This window comes from Salvelinus fontinalis, chromosome 27, assembly GCF_029448725.1.
Source record: "Salvelinus fontinalis isolate EN_2023a chromosome 27, ASM2944872v1, whole genome shotgun sequence".
In the NCBI taxonomy this organism is placed as follows: domain Eukaryota; kingdom Metazoa; phylum Chordata; class Actinopteri; order Salmoniformes; family Salmonidae; genus Salvelinus; species Salvelinus fontinalis.
In genome coordinates, this window is record NC_074691.1 from 25,487,299 (window position 1) to 25,507,421 (window position 20,123).

At 44.9% G+C, this 20,123-nt stretch overlaps 1 protein-coding gene and 1 non-coding gene across 8 annotated transcripts in view; one reads left to right on the forward strand and one right to left on the reverse strand.

Annotated features, from left to right (window-relative positions):
• LOC129825349 (1-phosphatidylinositol 4,5-bisphosphate phosphodiesterase beta-1-like) overlaps positions 1-20,123 on the forward strand; it is a 285,736-nt gene that overhangs the window by 240,664 nt on the left and 24,949 nt on the right. For 5 of the 7 annotated variants that reach the window (XM_055885375.1, XM_055885376.1, XM_055885378.1 and 2 more), the window contains exons 14-27: positions 1,322-1,493; positions 4,565-4,651; positions 5,540-5,610; positions 5,801-5,897; positions 6,138-6,222; positions 7,119-7,243; positions 9,036-9,190; positions 9,436-9,600; positions 9,942-10,041; positions 10,161-10,265; positions 10,410-10,525; positions 14,979-15,111; positions 16,102-16,155; positions 16,378-16,597. In XM_055885375.1, coding sequence (XP_055741350.1) covers positions 1,322-1,493; positions 4,565-4,651; positions 5,540-5,610; positions 5,801-5,897; positions 6,138-6,222; positions 7,119-7,243; positions 9,036-9,190; positions 9,436-9,600; positions 9,942-10,041; positions 10,161-10,265; positions 10,410-10,525; positions 14,979-15,111; positions 16,102-16,155; positions 16,378-16,597 — 1,685 coding nt within the window. The remainder of the gene's footprint in view (positions 1-1,321; positions 1,494-4,564; positions 4,652-5,539; positions 5,611-5,800; positions 5,898-6,137; positions 6,223-7,118; positions 7,244-9,035; positions 9,191-9,435; positions 9,601-9,941; positions 10,042-10,160; positions 10,266-10,409; positions 10,526-14,978; positions 15,112-16,101; positions 16,156-16,377; positions 16,598-20,123) is intronic. The other 2 variants (XM_055885380.1, XM_055885381.1) reach the window with 1 other exon arrangement.
• On the reverse strand, positions 3,538-3,609 carry trnap-ugg (transfer RNA proline (anticodon UGG)). The gene has a single exon. It is a non-coding gene; the product is annotated as a tRNA-Pro (tRNA).

Consider the following 20,123-nt stretch of genomic DNA (forward strand, 5'->3'; position numbering starts at 1 on the left):
ACGCTTCAGTAAAAGTGCCGGCCGGCTAATTTTCAACCGCAGTCCCTGGGCAGGTTATTAAAAACGAGCAGTGTGGGTACAATGATTGAAAAACTTGTATGGCTACATTTATTTTGCTATGCGAGCAGCATGGTTAGCCTGTTAGAAGACACTGAGCTACATCACACAATCGCATGCAAGCGCTCATACACGTAGGTAAACACAGCGAGCGGCTGCGTGGCCAGGCGGTAAAATAGAAATTGGTTCTGTTTGTGACCCTCATCGGGCTGCAAGTTCAGCCTCTCCCATCTCCCCATTGGTTTTTAGGAGCATATACCCACGTTGGTGATTGGAAGATGAACTGAGGTCCTCACTCCAGTCAGTTGAAATAATGCTGTAAAGTTGGTTGCCAACCATCATATAAAGTCCGAAGAAGAAAAAGAAGCCTGAAGGAAGGAGGAGAGATTACTAGAAATGAACTTGATTTACCGTTTTATCTGTGGAATAATTGTAGGAGTAGAGGACCTTGTGCATTTCAGGTAAAATAACAACCCAATGTTTATATCCCAGGACAAATTAGCTAGCAACAGCAAGCTAGCTAGGTAAATTGCCATACATGTTTAATGCTTTTTGACCTGTCCCCAGATTAATATAATTGGCTCAGAGTTTGTTTTGATATTTTAACCTGCGTGTCCTGATCACTTCTGGTGTGGATGAAGATATTGGTGGACGACTCACACGTCCGGTTTGGTCAGCATGTAACACTCCGTTATCAATGGACATCAGCAGTGTGATCCAACAGAACAGAAGGGCATCACATGAATAAACCAGTGCTGTGCCTACTCAAGTCTGCTCTCCAGCGTGAGAGAGTGTTGTAAGCATACACTCCCACTCTCCCCAAAGGAAACCCCATTCTGGGGCGTAGAAAGTGTTGAAGCTGTAAACTAAACACTTGCTTGCCATCACAGCCTGTAAGGGCCTTATTTCATTCAGGTCACTAAGAAGCCTTTTACACTATGACTGACCAACACCCTGTCATCATCACAACACCAAGTTTGTTTTGATACACACACGCCCACCAACATCATCATTAGTAGGAACCTTTCTTGGTTGTTACTCTCAAGTAAAGAGTCTAACTCTCTCTCTCTCTCTCTCTCTCTCTCTCTCTCTCTACTATCCTTCTCTTCCCTCCCTCTCTCTCCTCTCTCCCTCCCTCTCTCTCTCTCCCTCTATCCCTCCCTCACTCTCTCTCCTCTCCTCTCTCCCTCCCTCCTTCCCTCCCTCTCTCTCTCTCTCTCTCCTTCTATCCCTCTCTCTCTGTCTCTTCTCTCTCCGTCTCTAGTTGGAGACAGGGGTGCCCCTGCCCAGTCCAATGGATCTGATGGGAAAGATTCTGGTGAAGAACAAGAAGAAACACATCAAGACATCGAGTACCAAGAAGAAACTGTCAGAACAGGCCTCCAGTACCTACAGCGACTCATCTAGTGTGCATGAGCCCTCTTCTCCCAGCGCAGGTATGGTTACAGTACACACACACACACACACACACACACACACACACACACACACACACACACACACACACACACACACACACACACACACACACACACACACACACACACACACACACACACACACACACGCACACACACACACACAGTAAACTCAAACTTAACATGTGTAAATATTAGTATGAACATAACAAGACACAACAACTGAGACATAAACTGAACAAGTTCCACAGACATGTGACTATCAGAAATTGAATAATGTGTCCCTGAACAAAGGGGGGGGGGGGGTTCAAAACCAAAAGTAACAGTCAGTATCTGGTGTGGCCACCAGCTGCATTAAGTACTGCAGTGCATCTCCTCCTCATGGACTATACCAGATTTGCCAGTTCTTGCTGTGAGATGTTACCCCACTCTTCCACCAAGGCACCTGCAAGTTCCCAGACATTTCTGGGGGGAATGGCCCTAGCCCTCACTCTCCGATCCAACAGGTCCCAGACTTGCTCAATGGGATTGAGATCCGGGCTCTTCGCTGGCCATGGCAGAACACTGATATTCCTGTCTTGCAGGAAATCACGCACAGAACGAGCAGTATGGCTGATGGCATTGTCTTGCTGGAGGGTCATGTCAGGATGAGCCTGCAGGAAGGGTACTACATGAGGGAGGAGGATGTCTTCCCTGTAACGCACAGCATTGAGATTGCCTGCAATGACAACAAGCTCAGTCCAATGATGCTGTGACACACCGCCCCAGACCATGACGGACCATCCACCTTCAAATTGATCCCGCTCCAGAGTACAGGCCTCGGTGTAACGCTCATTCCTTCGACAATAAACGCGGATCCGACCATCACCCCTAGTGTGACAAAATCGCGACTCGTCAGTGAAGAGCACTTTTTGCCAGTCCTGTCTGGTCCAGCGCCGGTGGGTTTGTGCCCATAGGCGACGTTGTTGCTGGTGATGTCTGGTGAGGACCTGCCTTACAACAGGCCTACAAGCCCTCAGTCCAGCCTCTCTCAGCCTATTGCAGACAGTCTGAGCACTGATGGAGGGATTGTGCGTTCCTGGTGTAACTCGGGCAGTTGTTGTTGCCATCCTGTACCTGTCCCGCAGGTGTGATGTTCAGATGTACCGATCCTGTGCATCCTCTACCACTGCGAGGACGATCAGCTGTCCATCCTGTCTTCCTGTAGCACTGTCTTAGGCGTCTCACAGTACAGACATTGCAATGTATTGCCCTGGCCACATCTGCAGTCCTCATGCCTCCTTGCAGCATGCCTAAGGCACATTCACTCAGATGAGCAGGGACCATTGGGCATCTTTCTTTTGGTGTTTTTCGGAGTCAGTAGAAAGGCCTCTTTAGTGTCCTAAGTTTAGTGTCTTTCAGATTCAATTTTCATTTTCTGTAACCGCAAGAAACAAATGAAGAAGAGCTAAATGAAGATTTTGAAGTTGAAAAAGAAGACATCAAAACGAATTGGAGCTCATTGAATTTGAGCCGATTGACGCACCGGTATGTGAATAAATGATCAAATCCCCATTGGAATCTGTCAGTTTGAAACTAGAGATTTCACCTTTTTTTTTGCACTGGATGCTTCTCAATCTTCCATAACCGCTGATGTCACACCTCTGCATTTTCGGTGAAAGGCGCAGAGCGAGAGCGATGTTTGTCAAAACATGAGACATCCCGAAAATCAGTTTTCTCATATAAATGTCTGTAGCTTCCGAACGGTTTGACCATCAAAATTGTTTGACCATTGTATGGAAAGGGGAGACTCTAACAAACACAATGCCGTTCTCAGTTTTGCTCTACGACCCCCACAAGTGTCACAGGACTCGTCTGAAGGTAACCAGTACCGGTTAAAATTACAGACTTTTAATCAAGGAAGAAATGAATAAAAGTTGTGCAATGTTGAAGCCACTTGTGCAAAGAACAAATGATTAGCAGTGCATTGTCTTAATCACTCAGCCACCTCGTCCTGCACTCCAGGGATGGCAGTTGCCCCTCCAACCAGTAGCCAAAAATCCGGCTGTCTCAGACTGTTACAGGGCTCGTCCGGGATTTGAACCCGGGACCTCTCGCACCCAAAGCGAAAATCATACCCCTAGACCAACAAGCCATTTAATCGAAGACATTTTTTTGCTGTCGCCAGCAATGACGGTGAGGATATCGATTGACTTGTCGATGGTGCCAGGCCACAGTGGATCACGTGAGTTTTGGTGGTGTACTGAGCATAGCTGTCTTCCAAGCAGTTGACCAGGTTTCAGTTCAAATCCTCTGTAATTCATCTGCCGAGTCTTTCAGATTCAATTTTCATTTTCTGTAACAGCAAGAAACAAATGAAGAAGAGCTAAATGAAGATTTTGAAGTTGAAAAAGAAGACATCAAAACGAATTGGAGCTCATTGAATTTGAGCCGATTGACGCACCGGTATGTGAATAAATGATAAAATCCCCATTGGAATCTGTCAGTTTGAAACTAGAGATTTCACCTTTTTTTTGCACTGGATGCTTCTCAATCTTCCATAACCACTGATGTCACACCTCTGCATTTTCGGTGAAAGGCGGCAGAGCGAGAGCGATGTTTGTCAAAACATGAGACATCCCGAAAATCAGTTTTCTCATATAAATGTCTGTATCTTCCGAACGGTTTGACCAACAAAATTGTTTGACCATTCTATGGAAAGGGGAGACTCTAACAAACACAATTTAGTGTCCTGAACAAGGCAGTTAACCTACTGTTCCTAGGCCGTCATTGTAAATAAGAATTTCTTAATTGACTTGCCTAGTTAAATAAAGGTACACACTGCCCCCTGCTGGTAGAGTCACAGACACATTTCATCCTGCGCTACAGCACTCCATCTTGATCTCTGAAGCATTTCCTAGAGACTGGTGAAGGGAAATATCTCGGAAAAGGCTCATTGTAATGGCAGGAATGGAAATGGATTCCTCTGTGTTTGATACTGTTCCATCCATTCCATTACAATGAGTCCATCCTCCGATTTAAAAGTGACACCTGCCTCCACTGCATATACAGTATCACATAATGGTTATTGATTGTTTGCTGTCCACCAGGGTCGACCAACCAGGAGATGACAGAGTCCTCCCAGCCGATAGAGGTCGCTGGGCTCAGCCTCAGATCACAGGGAAGGAAGTCCATCGGTGAGCCATATGGGAAAGACTATAAGGACACAGCTACTCTTAAACCGACAAGCCAAAACTTAAAACTGAACCTGACTCTCACCTCATTTTTTATCAATTCTGAAGCAAAATATGGTTTGGGTGTCAGGTGTGTCTTTATAGCCTTTTCCGAGCCATAACCTTGGTCTGTACATGGAATTCTATTCCACATCAAGAAACTGATGCAACCAGTAAAATTTGATTAAAAAACAGATAAAAATACACCTTATGGAACAGCGGGGACTGTGAAGAGTCACACACACACAGGCATAGACACACGCATGCACACACACATAACATACGTACTATACACACGTGCACATGGATTTAGTGTTGTAGATATGTGGTCGTGGAGCAGGGGCCAAAAGGGCATACACTTAATGTGTTGTGAAATCTGTTGTGAAAGGTAATGTAATGTTTTTAATTGGATATAACTGCCTTAATTTTGCTGGACCCTAGGAAGAGTAGCTACTGCCTTGGCAGGAACCAATGGGAATCCATAATACATAGAAATACCCCATCAGACACTCCTCCTCCTCTTTTACCTGGTCCTAAAACAACCCTTAGTAGCCCTAGTTCTAAAACCTAGTCACTTCCTTAGTTTCTTCCTTCCCCTATTCCCTTTCTCTAGCTCCTTCCCTTAATTCCTTTTCCTATACCCCCTATCCCTAGCTCCCTCCACCCTTTTCCCTAAGTGACCCTACAGTAACCCCACTGAAAAGCTTGGTGGATCTATTTCCATATTGCTTACAGCTCCATCCACCCGCTTCAGAAGTCTAACCCCTGGGGCTTGCTCTCTGACCATACAGCCTTCAGTAATCACCAGCATGTAGTCTGAGAAGCTAACTTAAATCTGCGTTTGTCTTTCAGGTGAAGTTGAGGCAGAGAGTGACGATGAGGATGATGATGACGATGACTGTAAAAAGGGGTCCATGGATGAGGTACATCTTCATTCTTTCTCCTGCGCCATCAGGTCTCTTGTTACATGTATTGTGTTTTTAGGCTGCCCCCTAGTGGAGATTCAAAAACACACTTCTTCTCTGGCTATGTTTCAATAGTCAAACAAGGAGAGGAGAGGAGGAGGGAGGAGAGGAGGATTCTCTTTCTGACTGTTGTGTGTTCCTCCTCCAGGGTACAGCGGGCAGCGAGGCGTTTGCCACAGAGGAGATGTCCAACCTAGTCAGTTATGTCCAGCCAGTCAAATTTAACTCCTTCGAGGCCTCCAAAAGTAGGACCATCACTCGTGACCACAACTCAACACCTGTTTAGACCACACTTAAATATTTATTGCAATTGTGAACCACATTTTTTGGCACTTTGAATACACACCAACTCAAATGAGTTGTTCTGTTCTCACAGATGTACTCTTTAACATTCAGGTGCATTTGAAAGCAAAAAAAGAATAAATCCCAAAAGTTATGCAATTTTTTGAATGAATTTATCAATCAATCAATTGCTGTTGTTCCAGAGATCAATCGGAGCTATCAGATGTCATCGTTTGTGGAGACCAAAGCCTTGGAGCAGCTCACCAAGTCACCCGTGGAGTTTGTTGAGTATCCTTCCCACTCTGTGTGAAATATTCAAATTCTGTTCAAATTCTTTCATTTATTGAAACTGTCTCGAGTCAAAAAGTACACCAGAAGCAAGCTGAACTTGTAAATCACCTGGTTAAGTCATGGAGCCTCATTTATCAAAAGGTTAGTATTTTTCAAATTTTAAACTTTACGATAAAGTGTGTGTATCCGCACAAATCTCAGACCATGCGTACGCTCAACTTCTAGTGGTTGATCAACTGACTGTGTTATTCCAGCTACACAACAAATATTAGGCTATTATTTATCCATTGCTCATTCAATAGCCAAACATGCTCAACAGTAAATAGACGTGTAGCCTATGTCAGTATGGGTAGGCTACAGTATTACTGTGCAATAGGAGCTGGACATAGTAACATGTTTAAGGAGATAGAAAGACAATCATGCATTGATAAACAAAATATTGAACAACAATTCATCTTTTGCAGAGAATTGCGGGCTGTAGGCAGCATTTACTTTTAAATTGTTGAAAAGACAATCTTTCAGAATGTGCTGGCAGTGTTTACCAGCTATAGGCAACATGCATTTTAAGTTGGAAAAGTAGCTGACAAAGATGAAAACATTCTGCCCACACCTTCTTTTAGAAACGGACATGGCCCAGTTCCAACATTTCCAAATCATACTACAAATGACAGTGTTTTTGTTATCATAAAAGGTGATGGAGTGCATTTTCCAGGCTGGATTGTAACACTCGTTCACGAGCTTAGAAATATAGAATGGCTTTGAATCATCAATGAAAACACGCGTGTTCTTGCGCACCCAAATCCTAGAATCTCCACGTACGCCAACATGTTGGGAGAAATGAATGCATGGTTGATAAGGCCCACGGTGTCCTCTCCTTAACGGAGCGTGTCCAGGTATAACAAGCTGCAGCTGAGTCGTATCTACCCTAAAGGCACCAGAGTAGACTCCTCCAACTACAACCCTCAGCTCTTCTGGAATGCGGGCTGTCAACTGGTGGCCCTGAACTTCCAGACCATAGGTAAGAACTACATCAACACACACACAAACACTATTTTATTAAGGTGATATATATCTCTCAGAGCTGTTTACATAGTTGAACCTGAGTATGGGAAGGGCTATGTGTGTACCTCTGTATCTTTCTAACACCTTTCTCCCTTCTTCTCATCTCCCTCTCTCTCTCTTTCCCGCTCCCTCCCTCCATCAATCCATCCCGCTCTCTCCCACCTTCTCTCTCTCTTTCCCGCTCCCTCCCTCCATCAATCCATCCCGCTCTCTCCCACCTTCTCTCTCTCTTTCCCGCTCCCTCCCTCCATCAATCCATCCCGCTCTCTCCCACCTTCTCTCTCTCTTTCCCGCTCCCTCCCTCCATCAATCCATCCCGCTCTCTCCCACCTTCTCTCTCTCTTTCCCGCTCCCTCCCTCCATCAATCCATCCCGCTCTCTCCCACCTTCTCTCTCTCTTTCCCGCTCCCTCCCTCCATCAATCCATCCCGCTCTCTCCCACCTTCTCTCTCTCTTTCCCGCTCCCTCCCTCCATCAATCCATCCCGCTCTCTCCCACCTTCTCTCTCTCTCTTTCCCGCTCCCTCCCTCCATCAATCCATCCCGCTCTCTCCCACCTTCTCTCTCTCTCCCCCTCCCTCTCTCTTTCCTCTCCCTCTCTTCCTCCCTCTGTACCTATCTCCCTCCATCTCTCTCTCCTTTCCCTCTCTCTTTCCTCTCCCTCTCTTCCTCCCTCCCTATGTGGTACCGCTACCGCACGGCCAGCGGTACCGAAGTGCCAAGTCTAGGTCCAAGAGGCTTCTAAACAGCTTCTACCCCCAAGCCATAAGACTACTGAACATCTAGTCAAATGGCTACCCAGACTATTTGCATTGCCCCCTCCTCTTTTAAACTGCTGCTACTCTCTGTTGTTATCATCTATGCGTAGTCACTTTAATAACTCTACCTACGTATTATCTCAATTACCTCGATTAACTGGTGCCCCCGTTGACTCTGTACCGGTACCCCCCTCTATATAGTCTCGCTATTGTTATTTTACTGCTGCTCTTTAATTACTTGTTACTTTTATTTCTTGTTCATATATATATTATTATATATTTTTTAACTGCATTGTTGGTTAGGGGCTCTTAAGTAAGCATTTCACTGTAAGGTCTACACCTGTTGTATTCGGCGCATGTGACTAACAACATTTGATTTGATTTGTGTCTCTCTCCCTCCATCTCTCTCTCCCCTCACTCTTTCTCTTCTCTCTCGCCCTCTCCTTCTCCATCCCCCTATCTCCCCCATCTTTCTATGTCTTTCACTCTCCCTCTCCCTTTCCTCCATTTTCTCACTCTCCCTCTGTATCTATATCCCTCTCCCTCCCCTCTCTCTCGATCTCTTTCTCCCTCCTTCTCTCTCTCTCCTTCCCTCTCTTTCTCCCTCTCTCTCTCTCTCTCTCTCTCTCTCTCTCCCTCCTGAATATATCTCCCTCCCCCTCGATCTCTCTCTCTGCCCTCCCTCACTCCCTTTACCTCTCTCTCTCCCTCCCTATGTATATTTATCCCTCTCTCTCTCTCTGCCCTCTCTCTCTTTCCCTTAACCTCTCTCTCCCCCTTTCTTTATCTATCTATCTCTCTCCCCCTCTCCCTCTCTCTACCCCTTCTCTTTCTCTCTCTCCCCTCCCTCTCTCTCTCTCTGCCCTCTCTCTCTCTTTCTTTTAACCTCTCTCTCCCCCTTTCTTTATCTATCTCTCTCCCCCTCTTCCTCTCTCTACCCCCTTCTCGCTCTCTCCCCCCCCCCCCCTCCTTCTCTCTCTCTCTCCTTCAGACCTGTCCATGATGTTGAACCTGGGTATGTATGAGTACAATGGAAAGTGTGGTTACAGGCTGAAACCAGAGTTCATGAGACGACCAGACAAACACTTTGATCCCTTCGCTGAGAGCACTGTGGACGGCATCGTAGCCAACACATTGTCTGTTAAGGTGTGTATCTGTGTGTGTGTGTGTGTGTGTGTGTGTGTGTGTGTGTGTGTGTGTGTGTGTGTGTGTGTGTGTGTGTGTGTGTGTGTGTGTGTGTGTGTGTGTGTGTGTGTGTGTGTGTGTGTGTGCTTGCGTACATGTGTATTCGTATGTGTGCGTGTGTGCCTGCGTGCGTGTGTGTACGCTTGTGTATGTGTGCACGGCCATTACAACTCTCAGACTTAATATCTTCATCTATCTCCCTCCAGATCATCTCAGGCCAGTTCCTGACCGATAAGAAGGTGGGGACGTATGTGGAGATAGACATGTTTGGTCTGCCGGTGGACACCAGAAGGAAAGGTTTTAAGACCAAGACGTCTCAGGGCAACGCTGTCAACCCTGTCTGGGAGGAGGAGGCCTTTGTCCTCAAGAAGGTAAACCACAATGAAGCGCAGACTGTTATGGGATTTGTAGTTCTTTAAGATCACTGAAGGTAATGCTGTCAACATTATCTGGGAGGAGGAGACCTTGATCTTCAAGAATGCACACCTATAGATGTACATAATGTTCGATTGAATTATGTGTGTAAATTACTGTTTAAAACATCATAGAGCAAAGTGTTATGGGATTTGTAGTTCTTAATAATGAAAACAATCCAGACCTCCCAGGGTAATCTGTCAACATTATCTAGGAGGAGGAGGCTGTCGTTGTCAAAGTGTCTCCTTTCTTACATGTGTCTGTGTGTCTGTGTTTCTGTGTGTCTGTCGTTCCGCAGGTGGTACTGCCCACACTGGCCTCAATGAGGATATCTGTGTTTGAAGATGGAGGGAAGTTCATTGGCCATCGCATCATTCCTGTAAATGCCATCCGCCCAGGTGAGGCTTACAGCCTGTTAGCCTGACTGAGTACCATTCTGGTCCATTGTTCTGCTTGAATGATACTGTGTAAGCAGTCCTTGAACTTCTGATCACCAACCCATGTGTGTGTGTTCCAGGTTATCACTACATTGGTCTGAGGAATGAGAAGAACCAGGCTCTGACCCTCCCTGCTTTGTTTGTCTACGTAGAGGTCAAGGACTATGTCCCTGATACATTTGCAGGTACAGCGGTTGACATACCTTACAGAATACTGGAAAATACAGTAACTAACCATAGAGTTCTAACCATGTTAATTTTTCCACTGGCTTACATAACATCATCTATGATACATTCTGTCCCCTCCCTCACTCTGATCTCTTTCTCAGATGTCATCGAGGCATTGTCCAATCCCATCCGTTACGTCAACCTGATGGAGCAGAGAGCCAATCAACTGGCAGCTCTCACTTTGGAGGAGGGGGCAGAGGAGGAGGACAGCAAAGAGGTGTGTGTGTTTTTGTATTAGTCTGTGTGTGTGTGTGTGTGTGTGTGTGTGTGTGTGTGTGTGTGTGTGTGTGTGTGTGTGTGTGTGTGTGTGTGTGTGTGTGTGTGTGTGTGTGTGTGTGTGTGTGTGTGTGTGTGTGTGTGTGTGTGTGTCATCCCCACACTAATCGACCTGTAACAGATCAATGAGCATCTCCCCAGGCAGTAGTCCTCTCTTTGGGTTAGAGCTATTGACCAGGGGTTAGGAACTGAGGCCTGTTGCTTTGTGAAGAGATGATTGGGTTAGAGCTATTGACCAGGGGTTAGGAACTGAGGCCTGTCGCTTTGTGAAGAGATGATTGGGTTAGAGCTATTGACCAGGGGTTAGGAACTGAGGCCTGTTGCTTTGTGAAGAGATGATTGGGTTAGAGCTATTGACCAGGGGTTAGGAACTGAGGCCTGTCGCTTTGTGAAGAGCTGATTGGGTTAGAGCTATTGACCAGGGGTTAGGAACTGAGGCCTGTCGCTTTGTGAAGAGATGATTGGGTTAGAGCTATTGACCAGGGGTTAGGAACTGAGGCCTGTTGCTTTGTGAAGAGATGATTGGGTTAGAGCTATTGACCAGGGGTTAGGAAATGCGGGGTGAGGGTTATGAGGTGAGGGACGGTGGATGGGTTGAGCTTATTACCCACAGGGACAGTCAATGGAGAGCTTGTACATGCCGACACCATGGCAACGGTCGCCTAGTGAGTTAGTGGGCTTTCCACTGGAGGGTCAGAGACAGAGGGAGAGGGAGATTAAACCAAATCATGAAAAAACTAAAAGATAATTACTTGACACATTGGAAAGAATTAACAAAGAAACTGAGCAAACTAGAATGCTATTTGGCCCTAAACAGAGAATACACAGTGGCAGAATACCTGACCACTGTGACTGACCCAAGCTTAAGGAAAGCTTTGACTATGTACAGACTCAGTGAGCATAGCCTTGCTATTGAGAAAGGCAGCCCTGGCTCTCAAGAGAAGACAGGCTATGTGCACACTACCAACAAAATGAGGTGGAAACTGAGCTGCACTTCCTAACCTCCTGCCAAGTGTATGACCATATTAGAGACACATATGTCCCTCAGATTACACAGATTCACAAAGAATTCAAAAACAAACCCGATTTTGATAAACTCCCATATCTACTGGGTGAAATACAACAGTGTGCATCACAGCAGCAAGATTTGTGACCTGTTGCCACAAGAAAAGGGCAACCAGTGAAGAACAAACACCATTGTAAATACAACCCATATTTATGTTTATTTATTTTCCCTTGTGTACTTTAACCATTTGTACATTGTTACAACACTGTATATATACATAATATGACATTTGAAATGTCTTTATTCTTTTGGAACTTCTGTGAGTGTAATGTTTAATGTTCATTTTTTCATTGTTTATTTTTCTTTTGTTTATAATCTACTTCAGTTGCTTTGGCGATGTTAACATGTGTTTCCCATGCCAATAAAGCCCCTTTAACTGAATTGATTAGATAGAAGAGGAGGGCCAATGAAAACAGAACCAGCTCAGGGAGGGAGGACTCAGTAACAGGTGGTTTAGTGGAATAGTATTTGAAAGAAATACATGCCAAGTACTACAACAAGTCAGGGTTGAAGAGAACCTAGATAGAACGTTGGGAGAACCTAGAGGAAACGTTTGGAGAAAGTAGTAGAGCGCTTTAGGAGACCTTTGAGACAACGTAAGGAGAACATTGGCTAAATGTTAGTGAAACGTTAGAGAGTGTTGTCAGTGTGACTATGATCTGAGCCATGCTGAGAGTGGGGTACCACAGCTATGTCTACAAGGTTTCCAACAGGCTGCAGGTACGCTCTGTGTGTGTGGTGTGTTGATTGTGGTGTCGTATATTTGACGTACAGTAGCTTGTTTGTGATAGAGTCATGGAATCGTATGGTTCTACTCTCATCTCATTGCATAGGCCACAAAAACAATGAGCACAATCATGTATGTATTGGGTTGTAATGTGACATACAGTTGAAGTCAGAAGTTTACATACACTCAGGTTGGAGTCATTAAAACTCGTTTTTCAACCACTCCACAAATGTCTTGTTAACAAACTATAGTTTTGGCAAGTCAGTTAGGACATCTACTTTGTGCATGACGCAAGAAATTTTTCCAACAATTGTTTACAGACAGATTATGTCACTTATAATTCACTGTATCACAATTCCAGTGGGTCAGAAGTTTACATACACTAAGTTGACTGTGCCTTTAAAAAGCTTGGAAAATTCCATAAAATAATGCCATGGCTTTAGAAGCTTTTGATAGGCTAATTGACATAATTTGAGTCAATTGGAGGTGTACCTGTGGATGTATTTCAAGGCCTACATTCAAACTCTGTGCCTCTTTGCTTGACATCATGGGAAAATCAAAAGAAATCAGCCAAGACCTCAGAAAGAAATTGTAGACCTCCACAAGTCTGGTTCATCTTTGGGAGCAATTTCCAAACGCCTGAAGGTACCACGTTCATCTGTACAAACAATAGTACGCAAGTACAAACACCATGGGACCAAGCAGCCAGCATACCGCTCAGGAAGGAGACGCATTCTGTCTCCTAGAGATGAACGTACTTTGGTGCGAAAAGTGCAAATCAATCCCAGAACAACAGCAAAGGACCTTGTGAAGATGCTGGAGGAAACAGGTACAAAAGTATCTAAATCCACAGTAAAACGAGTCCTATATCGGCATAACCTGAAAGGCCGCTCAGCAAGGAAGAAGCCACTGCTCCAAAACCGCCAGAAAAAAGCCAGACTATGGTTTGCAACTGCACATGGGGACAAATATCGTACTTTTTGCAGAAATTTCCTCTGGTCTGACGAAACAAAAATAGAACTGTTTGGCCATAATGACCATCGTTATGTTTGGAGGAAAAAGGGGGAGGCTTGCAAGCCGAAAAACACCATCCCAACCGTGAAGCAGGGTTTTTGCTGCTGGTCATTCGAGTCAAGTGCAGGAGAGCAGAGATAGGTGATCAGGCGACTTTATTTGCCAAGAGCAATAACAGACGGGCACAAACCACCTTCCGGAGACACCTGAAACCCCACCTCTTCAAGGAATACCTAGGATAGGATAAAGCAATCCTTCTGCCCCCCCCCCCCCTTAAAAGATTTAGATGCACTATTGTAAAGTGGCTGTTCCACTGGATGTCATAAGGTGAATGCACCAATTTGTAAGTCGCTCTGGATAAGAGCGTCTGCTAAATGACTTAAATGTAAATGTAAACAGCTACACCTCAAGCCAACCGGCAAAAATGACAAGCGCAAAATACCGTCAAGAATACAACCATAAGTTTCACCAAAATTTCCCCAATAGGGTACAGGCAATAGGCCCAGGGTGAAAAAAAACAGACTGGCGCGATACAATAAAAACAAAACAAAACAATTCCTCACAAAGACATGGGGGGAAGAGAGGAATATATATATGCAGTGTGATTAGGGAATGTAAACCAGGTGTGCGGGGAACAAGACAAAACAAATGGAACAATGAAAAAATGGAGCGCCGATGGCTAGAAGACCGGTGACGTCGACCGCCGAATGCCGCCCAAACAAGGAGAGGAGCCGACTTCGGCGGAAGTCGTGACAACGGGGGTGGCAGCATCATGTTGTGGTGGTGCTTTGCTGCAGGAGGGACTGGTGCACTTCACAAAATAGATGGCAGGAAAACGATGTATAAGCAACATCTCAAGACATCAGTCAGGAAGTTAAAGCTTGGTCGCAAATGGGTCTTCCAAATGGACAATGACCCCAAGCATACTTCCAAAGTTGTGGCAAAATGGCTTAAGGACAACAAAGTCAAGGTATTGGAGTGGCCATCACAAAGCCCTGACCTCCAATCCTATAGAACATTTGTGGGCAGAACTGAAAAAGCGTGTGCGAGCAAGGAGGCCTATAAACCTGACTCAGTTACACCAGGTCTGTCAGGAGGAATGGGCCAAAATTCACCCAACTTATTGTGGGAAGCTTGTGGAAGGCTACCCGAAACGTTTGACCCAAGTTCAACAATTTAAAGGCAATGCTACCAAATACTAACTGAGTGTATGTAAACTTCTGACCTACTGGGAATGTGATGAAAGAAATAAAATCTGAAATAAATCATTCTCTCTGCTATTATTCTGACATTTCACATTCTTAAAATTAAGTGGTGATCCTAACTGACCTAAAACAGGGATTTTTTACTATGATTAAATGTCAGGAATTGTGAAACACTGAGTTTAAATGTATTTGGCTCAGGTGTATGTAAACTTCCGACTTCAACTGTACAGCACATTGGGCAGACGCTTACACTCTAGTCAGATGATGTGATAAGTCAATGTGACCAGTACTGTGTGGACCTGATAAAGTGCTTTGAGGCCCAGTAAAAAATGCCTCATAAAGGCACCTTATCAGTTGCGCTGTCAATGTATTTGATTGATAGGTGGAGGCGGCTGGTGATGATCCAATGGAGCCTGACCCCCGGGTGACCTTGCCAGCAGAGAACGGGGTCAGCCACGCCCCCATCATCTCCTCCAAACCCCCCAGCCTGGTCAGCCACCAGCCACAGCCCACAGGTAGAGGTCAAATCTCCACTTGAACTTACAGTAATAATAATAATAATAATTTATTAAACTTCTATAGCGCATTTCATAATAGAAATCTCAAAGCGCTTCATGAGGAAAAATCAAACAAACAAATACTACATGACCAAAAGTATGTGGACATCTGCTCGTCGAACATCTCATTCCAAAATCATGTGCATTAATATGGAGTTGGTCCCCCCTTTGCTGCGAAAACAGCCTCCACTCTTCTGGGAAGGCTTTCCACTTGATGTTGGAACATTGCTGCGGGGACTTGCTTCCATTCAGCCAGGAGCATTAGTGAGGTTGGGCACTGATGTTGAGCGATTAGACCTGGCTCTTAATTCCAAAGTTGTTTGATGGGGTTGAGATCAGGGCAGGCCAGTCATACACACCAATCTCGACAAATAATTTCTGTATCGGCCACCACTCCAGCTGATGCTTGACATTGCACATGGTAATCTTAGGCTTGTGTGCGGCTGCTTGGCCATGGAAACCCATTTCATGAAGTTCCCGATGAACAGTTCTTGTGCTGAGGTTGCTTCCAGTGGCAGTTTGGAACTCGGTAGTGAGTGTTGCAACCGAGGACAGATGATTTTCAAGCAATACGGGCTTCAGCACTCGGCGGTTCCGTTCTGTAAGCTTGTGTGGCCTACCACTTCGCGGCTAAGCCATTGTTGCTCCTAGACGTTTCCACTTCATAATAACTGCACTTACAGTTGACCAGCTGGGGCAGGGCAGAAATTTGATGAACTGACTTGTTGTTTCAGCTCTTCTGTAAGGCTATTCTACTGCCAATGTTTGTCTATGGAGCTTGCATGGCTGTGTCCACATATTTTTTGCCATGTAGTTTATCATGACTGTGACTCCGATATGGCAACCAGTTAACTTACATTTGGCATTCCACAACACATTTACCATCCACTTGGGTTGCCAGATACAACCTGCCAAAACCCGCACTAACAGGTGTATATTGTTCATCAGGTTCAGTGAAAACTGCAGTGAAGACTGAGGATGTCATTCAGAGTGTTCTCACAGGTAAGACTAGAGTAAGACTCAGTAACAAGCTAAGTGAACATGTGTGGTCATTTGTCTATCTGTACTGGCATTACACCAATCTGAAACATCACAGAATTGTGCACCCTGTATGTAAAGAAGCAAAAACTGGCAGGAAGAAAGTCATTGATCAAAACACATATTTTCTCTCTCTCTCTCTCTCTCACTCCCTCTCTCTCTTCTTTCCATCCCTCCTTCCTCCAGAGATGGAGGCCCAGACAGTAGAGGAGTTGAAGCAGCAGAAGGGCTTTGTGAGGGAGCAGAGGAAGCAGTATAAAGAGATGAAAGAGTTGGTAAGGAAACACCACCGTAAGACCAGCGAGATGATCAAGGAGCACACGGCCAGGGCTGCAGAGCTGCAGAACCAGCACCAGCGCAGGACCTCCGCGCTGCAGAAGAGCCACAAACGTGATGGTAAGAAAAGGTAGGTAGCCCTGCTCTTCTTTTCCTCCTCTTAGTCCTCCTCCGCTACTCTTCTCCTCCTCCTCTTAGTCCTCCTCCACTACTCTTCTTCTCCTCCTTCTCTTAGTCCTCCTCCACTACTCTTCTTCTTCTCCCCCTCTTAGTCCTCCTCCGATACTCTTCTTCTCCTCCGATACTCTTCTTCTCCTCCTCTTAGTCCTCCTCCGCTACTCTTCTTCTCCTCCTCCTCTTAGTCCTCCTCCACTACTCTTCTTCTTCTCCTCCTCTTAGTCCTCCTCCGATACTCTTCTTCTCCTCCTCTTAGTCCTCCTCCACTACTCTTCTTCTCCTCCTCCTCTTAGTCCTCCTCCAATACTCTTCTTCTTCTCCTCCTCTTAGTCCTCCTCCGATACTCTTCTTCTCCTCCTCTTAGTCCTCCTCCGCTACTCTTCTTCTCCTCCTCTTAGTCCTCCTCCCTGCCCTTCTTTCTGTATCCCTCTATTACTCTCACCAGTGGCGATTTTAGGATATAAATATTGGTAGGCAAAGCAAAAAAATTATCCATGCCAGCAAAGCCACTACACAACACAACACTAAACAATAGATTCATTGCACTATAACGGTGACAAACGGTGCCCACAAACTCTCCCAACAGAAGTCCCAACACCTTACCACTGCTACGCCTTGTCTGGCAGCGAGACAGTTCATTCAGCTGAATTTATTGCCTTTAAAAAAACATAGCTGATATTTTTTAGTTTTTATTTTATTTTATTTCACCTTTATTTAACCAGGTAGGCTAGTTGAGAACAAGTTCTCATTTGCAACTGCGACCTGGCCAAGATAAAGCATAGCAGTGTGAACAGACAACAACACAGAGTTACACATGGAGTAAACAATAAACAAGTCAATAACATGGTAGAAAAAAAAGAGAATCTATATACAATGTGTGCAAAAGGCATGAGGTAGGCAATACATCGAGTAATTACAATTTAGCAGATTAACACTGGAGTGATAAATCATCAGATGATCATGTGCAAGAAGAGATACTGGTGTGCAAAAGAGCAGAAAAGTAAATAAATAAAAGCAGTATGGGGGTGAGGTAGGTAAATTGGGTGGGTAGTTTACAGATGGACTATGTACAGCTGCAGCGATCGGTTAGCTGCTCGGATAGCAGATTTTTAAAGTTGTTGAGGGAGATAAAAGTCTCCAACTTCAGAGATTTTTGCAATTCGTTCCAGTCGCAGGCAGCAGAGAACTGGAAGGAAAGGCGTCCAAATGAGGTTTTGGCTTTAGGGATGATCAGTGAGATACACCTGCTGGAGCGCGTGCTACGGGTGGGTGTAGCCATCGTGACCAGTGAACTGAGATAAGGCGGCACTTTACCTAGCATAGCCTTGTAGATGACCTGGAGCCAGTGGGTCTGACGACGAACATGTAGCGAGGGCCAGCCGACTAGGGCATACAGGTTAAACAAATGTGGTTTCTAATGACTATTGAGATGTACAAACTATGGCATAAGGGGACGACAAGCAGATAAGAGGCAATCTGACATTTTGATTAAGACATTAATGAACGAGCTAGGACTCAGAACATGGGGCGTTCTTACAGTATTCTCCCTGTACACCAAGTCAAAACCATAGGATAAATAAAGGGGGCATATAAGCAGACAATGAAAGCTCTTACAATATTCGATGATGACATTTCTCTAAAACAGGCAATAGGATACATTTGCACCAGCAAGTCAGAACAGTAGGCGAAATTAAGAGGGGGAAAGGGATCAAGTTATTAGGGTGATGCACATGGGCTACTAACAGCTTACCACACAACATACACTTAGTATTACTTTCTTAGCTACAGTATACATATCTCCCTGGTCTATCAGCCACTCCTTGGGCTACAATACATATTTTTCCAATTGGCCTGGACCGCTTTTACTGCCGACACGGAGGCCCGCCGATTCAGCCACGACTGGTCTACCTACGTAATCCGCCGAGGTGTTTCAACAGGCTCCTCCGTTGCGACGTTCCCTGAAGGCCCATCCGCGGCTCGCTAGCTGTCTAGAGCATATCGGACTGTTAGCTGAAGAGGACCATCAGCCAATTTCTTGAGCAACAATACCTATTTTACCTGGACCCTTTTACTGCCTACATGGAGCCCTGCCAATCCAATACGACTGGTCTGCCGACGTAACCGTCCGAGGGGGCAACAAACAACAGACTTCTTCCACCGCGACGTCCCCCCTAAGGCCCTTCTGCTACTCTGCTATCCCCGGCCCGCTAGCTGTCTGAATCGCCATGTCTCCAGCTCGCCTAGCCTCCCACTGGTCCCTATGATTACTCGGCTACGCATGTCTCTCCCTAATGTCAATATGTCTTGTCCATTGCTGTTTTGGTTAGTGATTATTGTCTTATTTCACTGTAGAGACTCCAGCCCTGCTCAATATGCCTTAGCTAGCCCATTTGTTTCACCTCCCACACATGCGGTGACCTCACTTGGTTTAAATGGTGTCTCAAGAGGCAAAACCTCTCTCATCATCACTCATTGCCTAGGTTAACCTGTTAGGCGGGCTCTCCCGACGTCGGTACAAATATGACAACATCCAGCTCATGTGCAGGGCGCGAAATTCAAAAGCTATTTTTTAAAAATATTTAACTTTCACACATTAACAAGTCCAATACAGCATTTGAAAGATAAACATCTTGTCAATCCAGCCAACATGTCCGATTTTTTAAATGTTTTACAGAGAAAACACCACATATATTTATGTTAGCTCACCACCAAATACAAAAGTGGACAGACACGTATGATTATGATTATGATGTATGAATTATGATTCAAGTAGCATGCACAAGCCAACCTAAATAACCTAAAACCAACCTAAAGAACCTAGAAAAAACTACCTCAGATGACAGTCCTATAACATGTTACACAATAAATCTATGTTTTGTTCATTAAATGTGCATATTTTAGCTATAAATCAGTTTTACATTACTGCTCCCATCATTGCTACAGCATAGCTACAGTCTGAAATCAGACGGGAGTAGCCAGAGAAAATACAGACACCAACGTCAACTACTAATTACACCTCATAAAACATTTCAGAAAAACATATGGTGGATAGCTAATGAAAGACAAATATCGTGTGAATAGAGCCAATATTTCCGATTTTTGAAGTGTTTTACAGCGAAAACACAATATATCGTTATATTAGCTTACAACATTAGCTAGCATACGGCAGCATTGATTCTAGTCAAGCGCTAGCATAGCACAGTTCGACAGATATATGAAAAAGCATCCCAAATTGGGTCCTTATCTTTGTTGATCTTCCATCAGAATGTTGTAACGGGGTCCATTGTCCAGTAAAGTCTTTAGTTGGGTTCCAGAACGAAATATTTCCCTCTTTGGTTAGCAAGCACAACGGCCGTGCGGCGCTAATCTGTCTTTCTTCAAAAAATTCTTCCGTCGCATGACATCTAAAGTCCAGAATAAATTGCAATAATATAATTAAAGTATATTGAAAAAACATACTTTATGATGATTTTGTGACA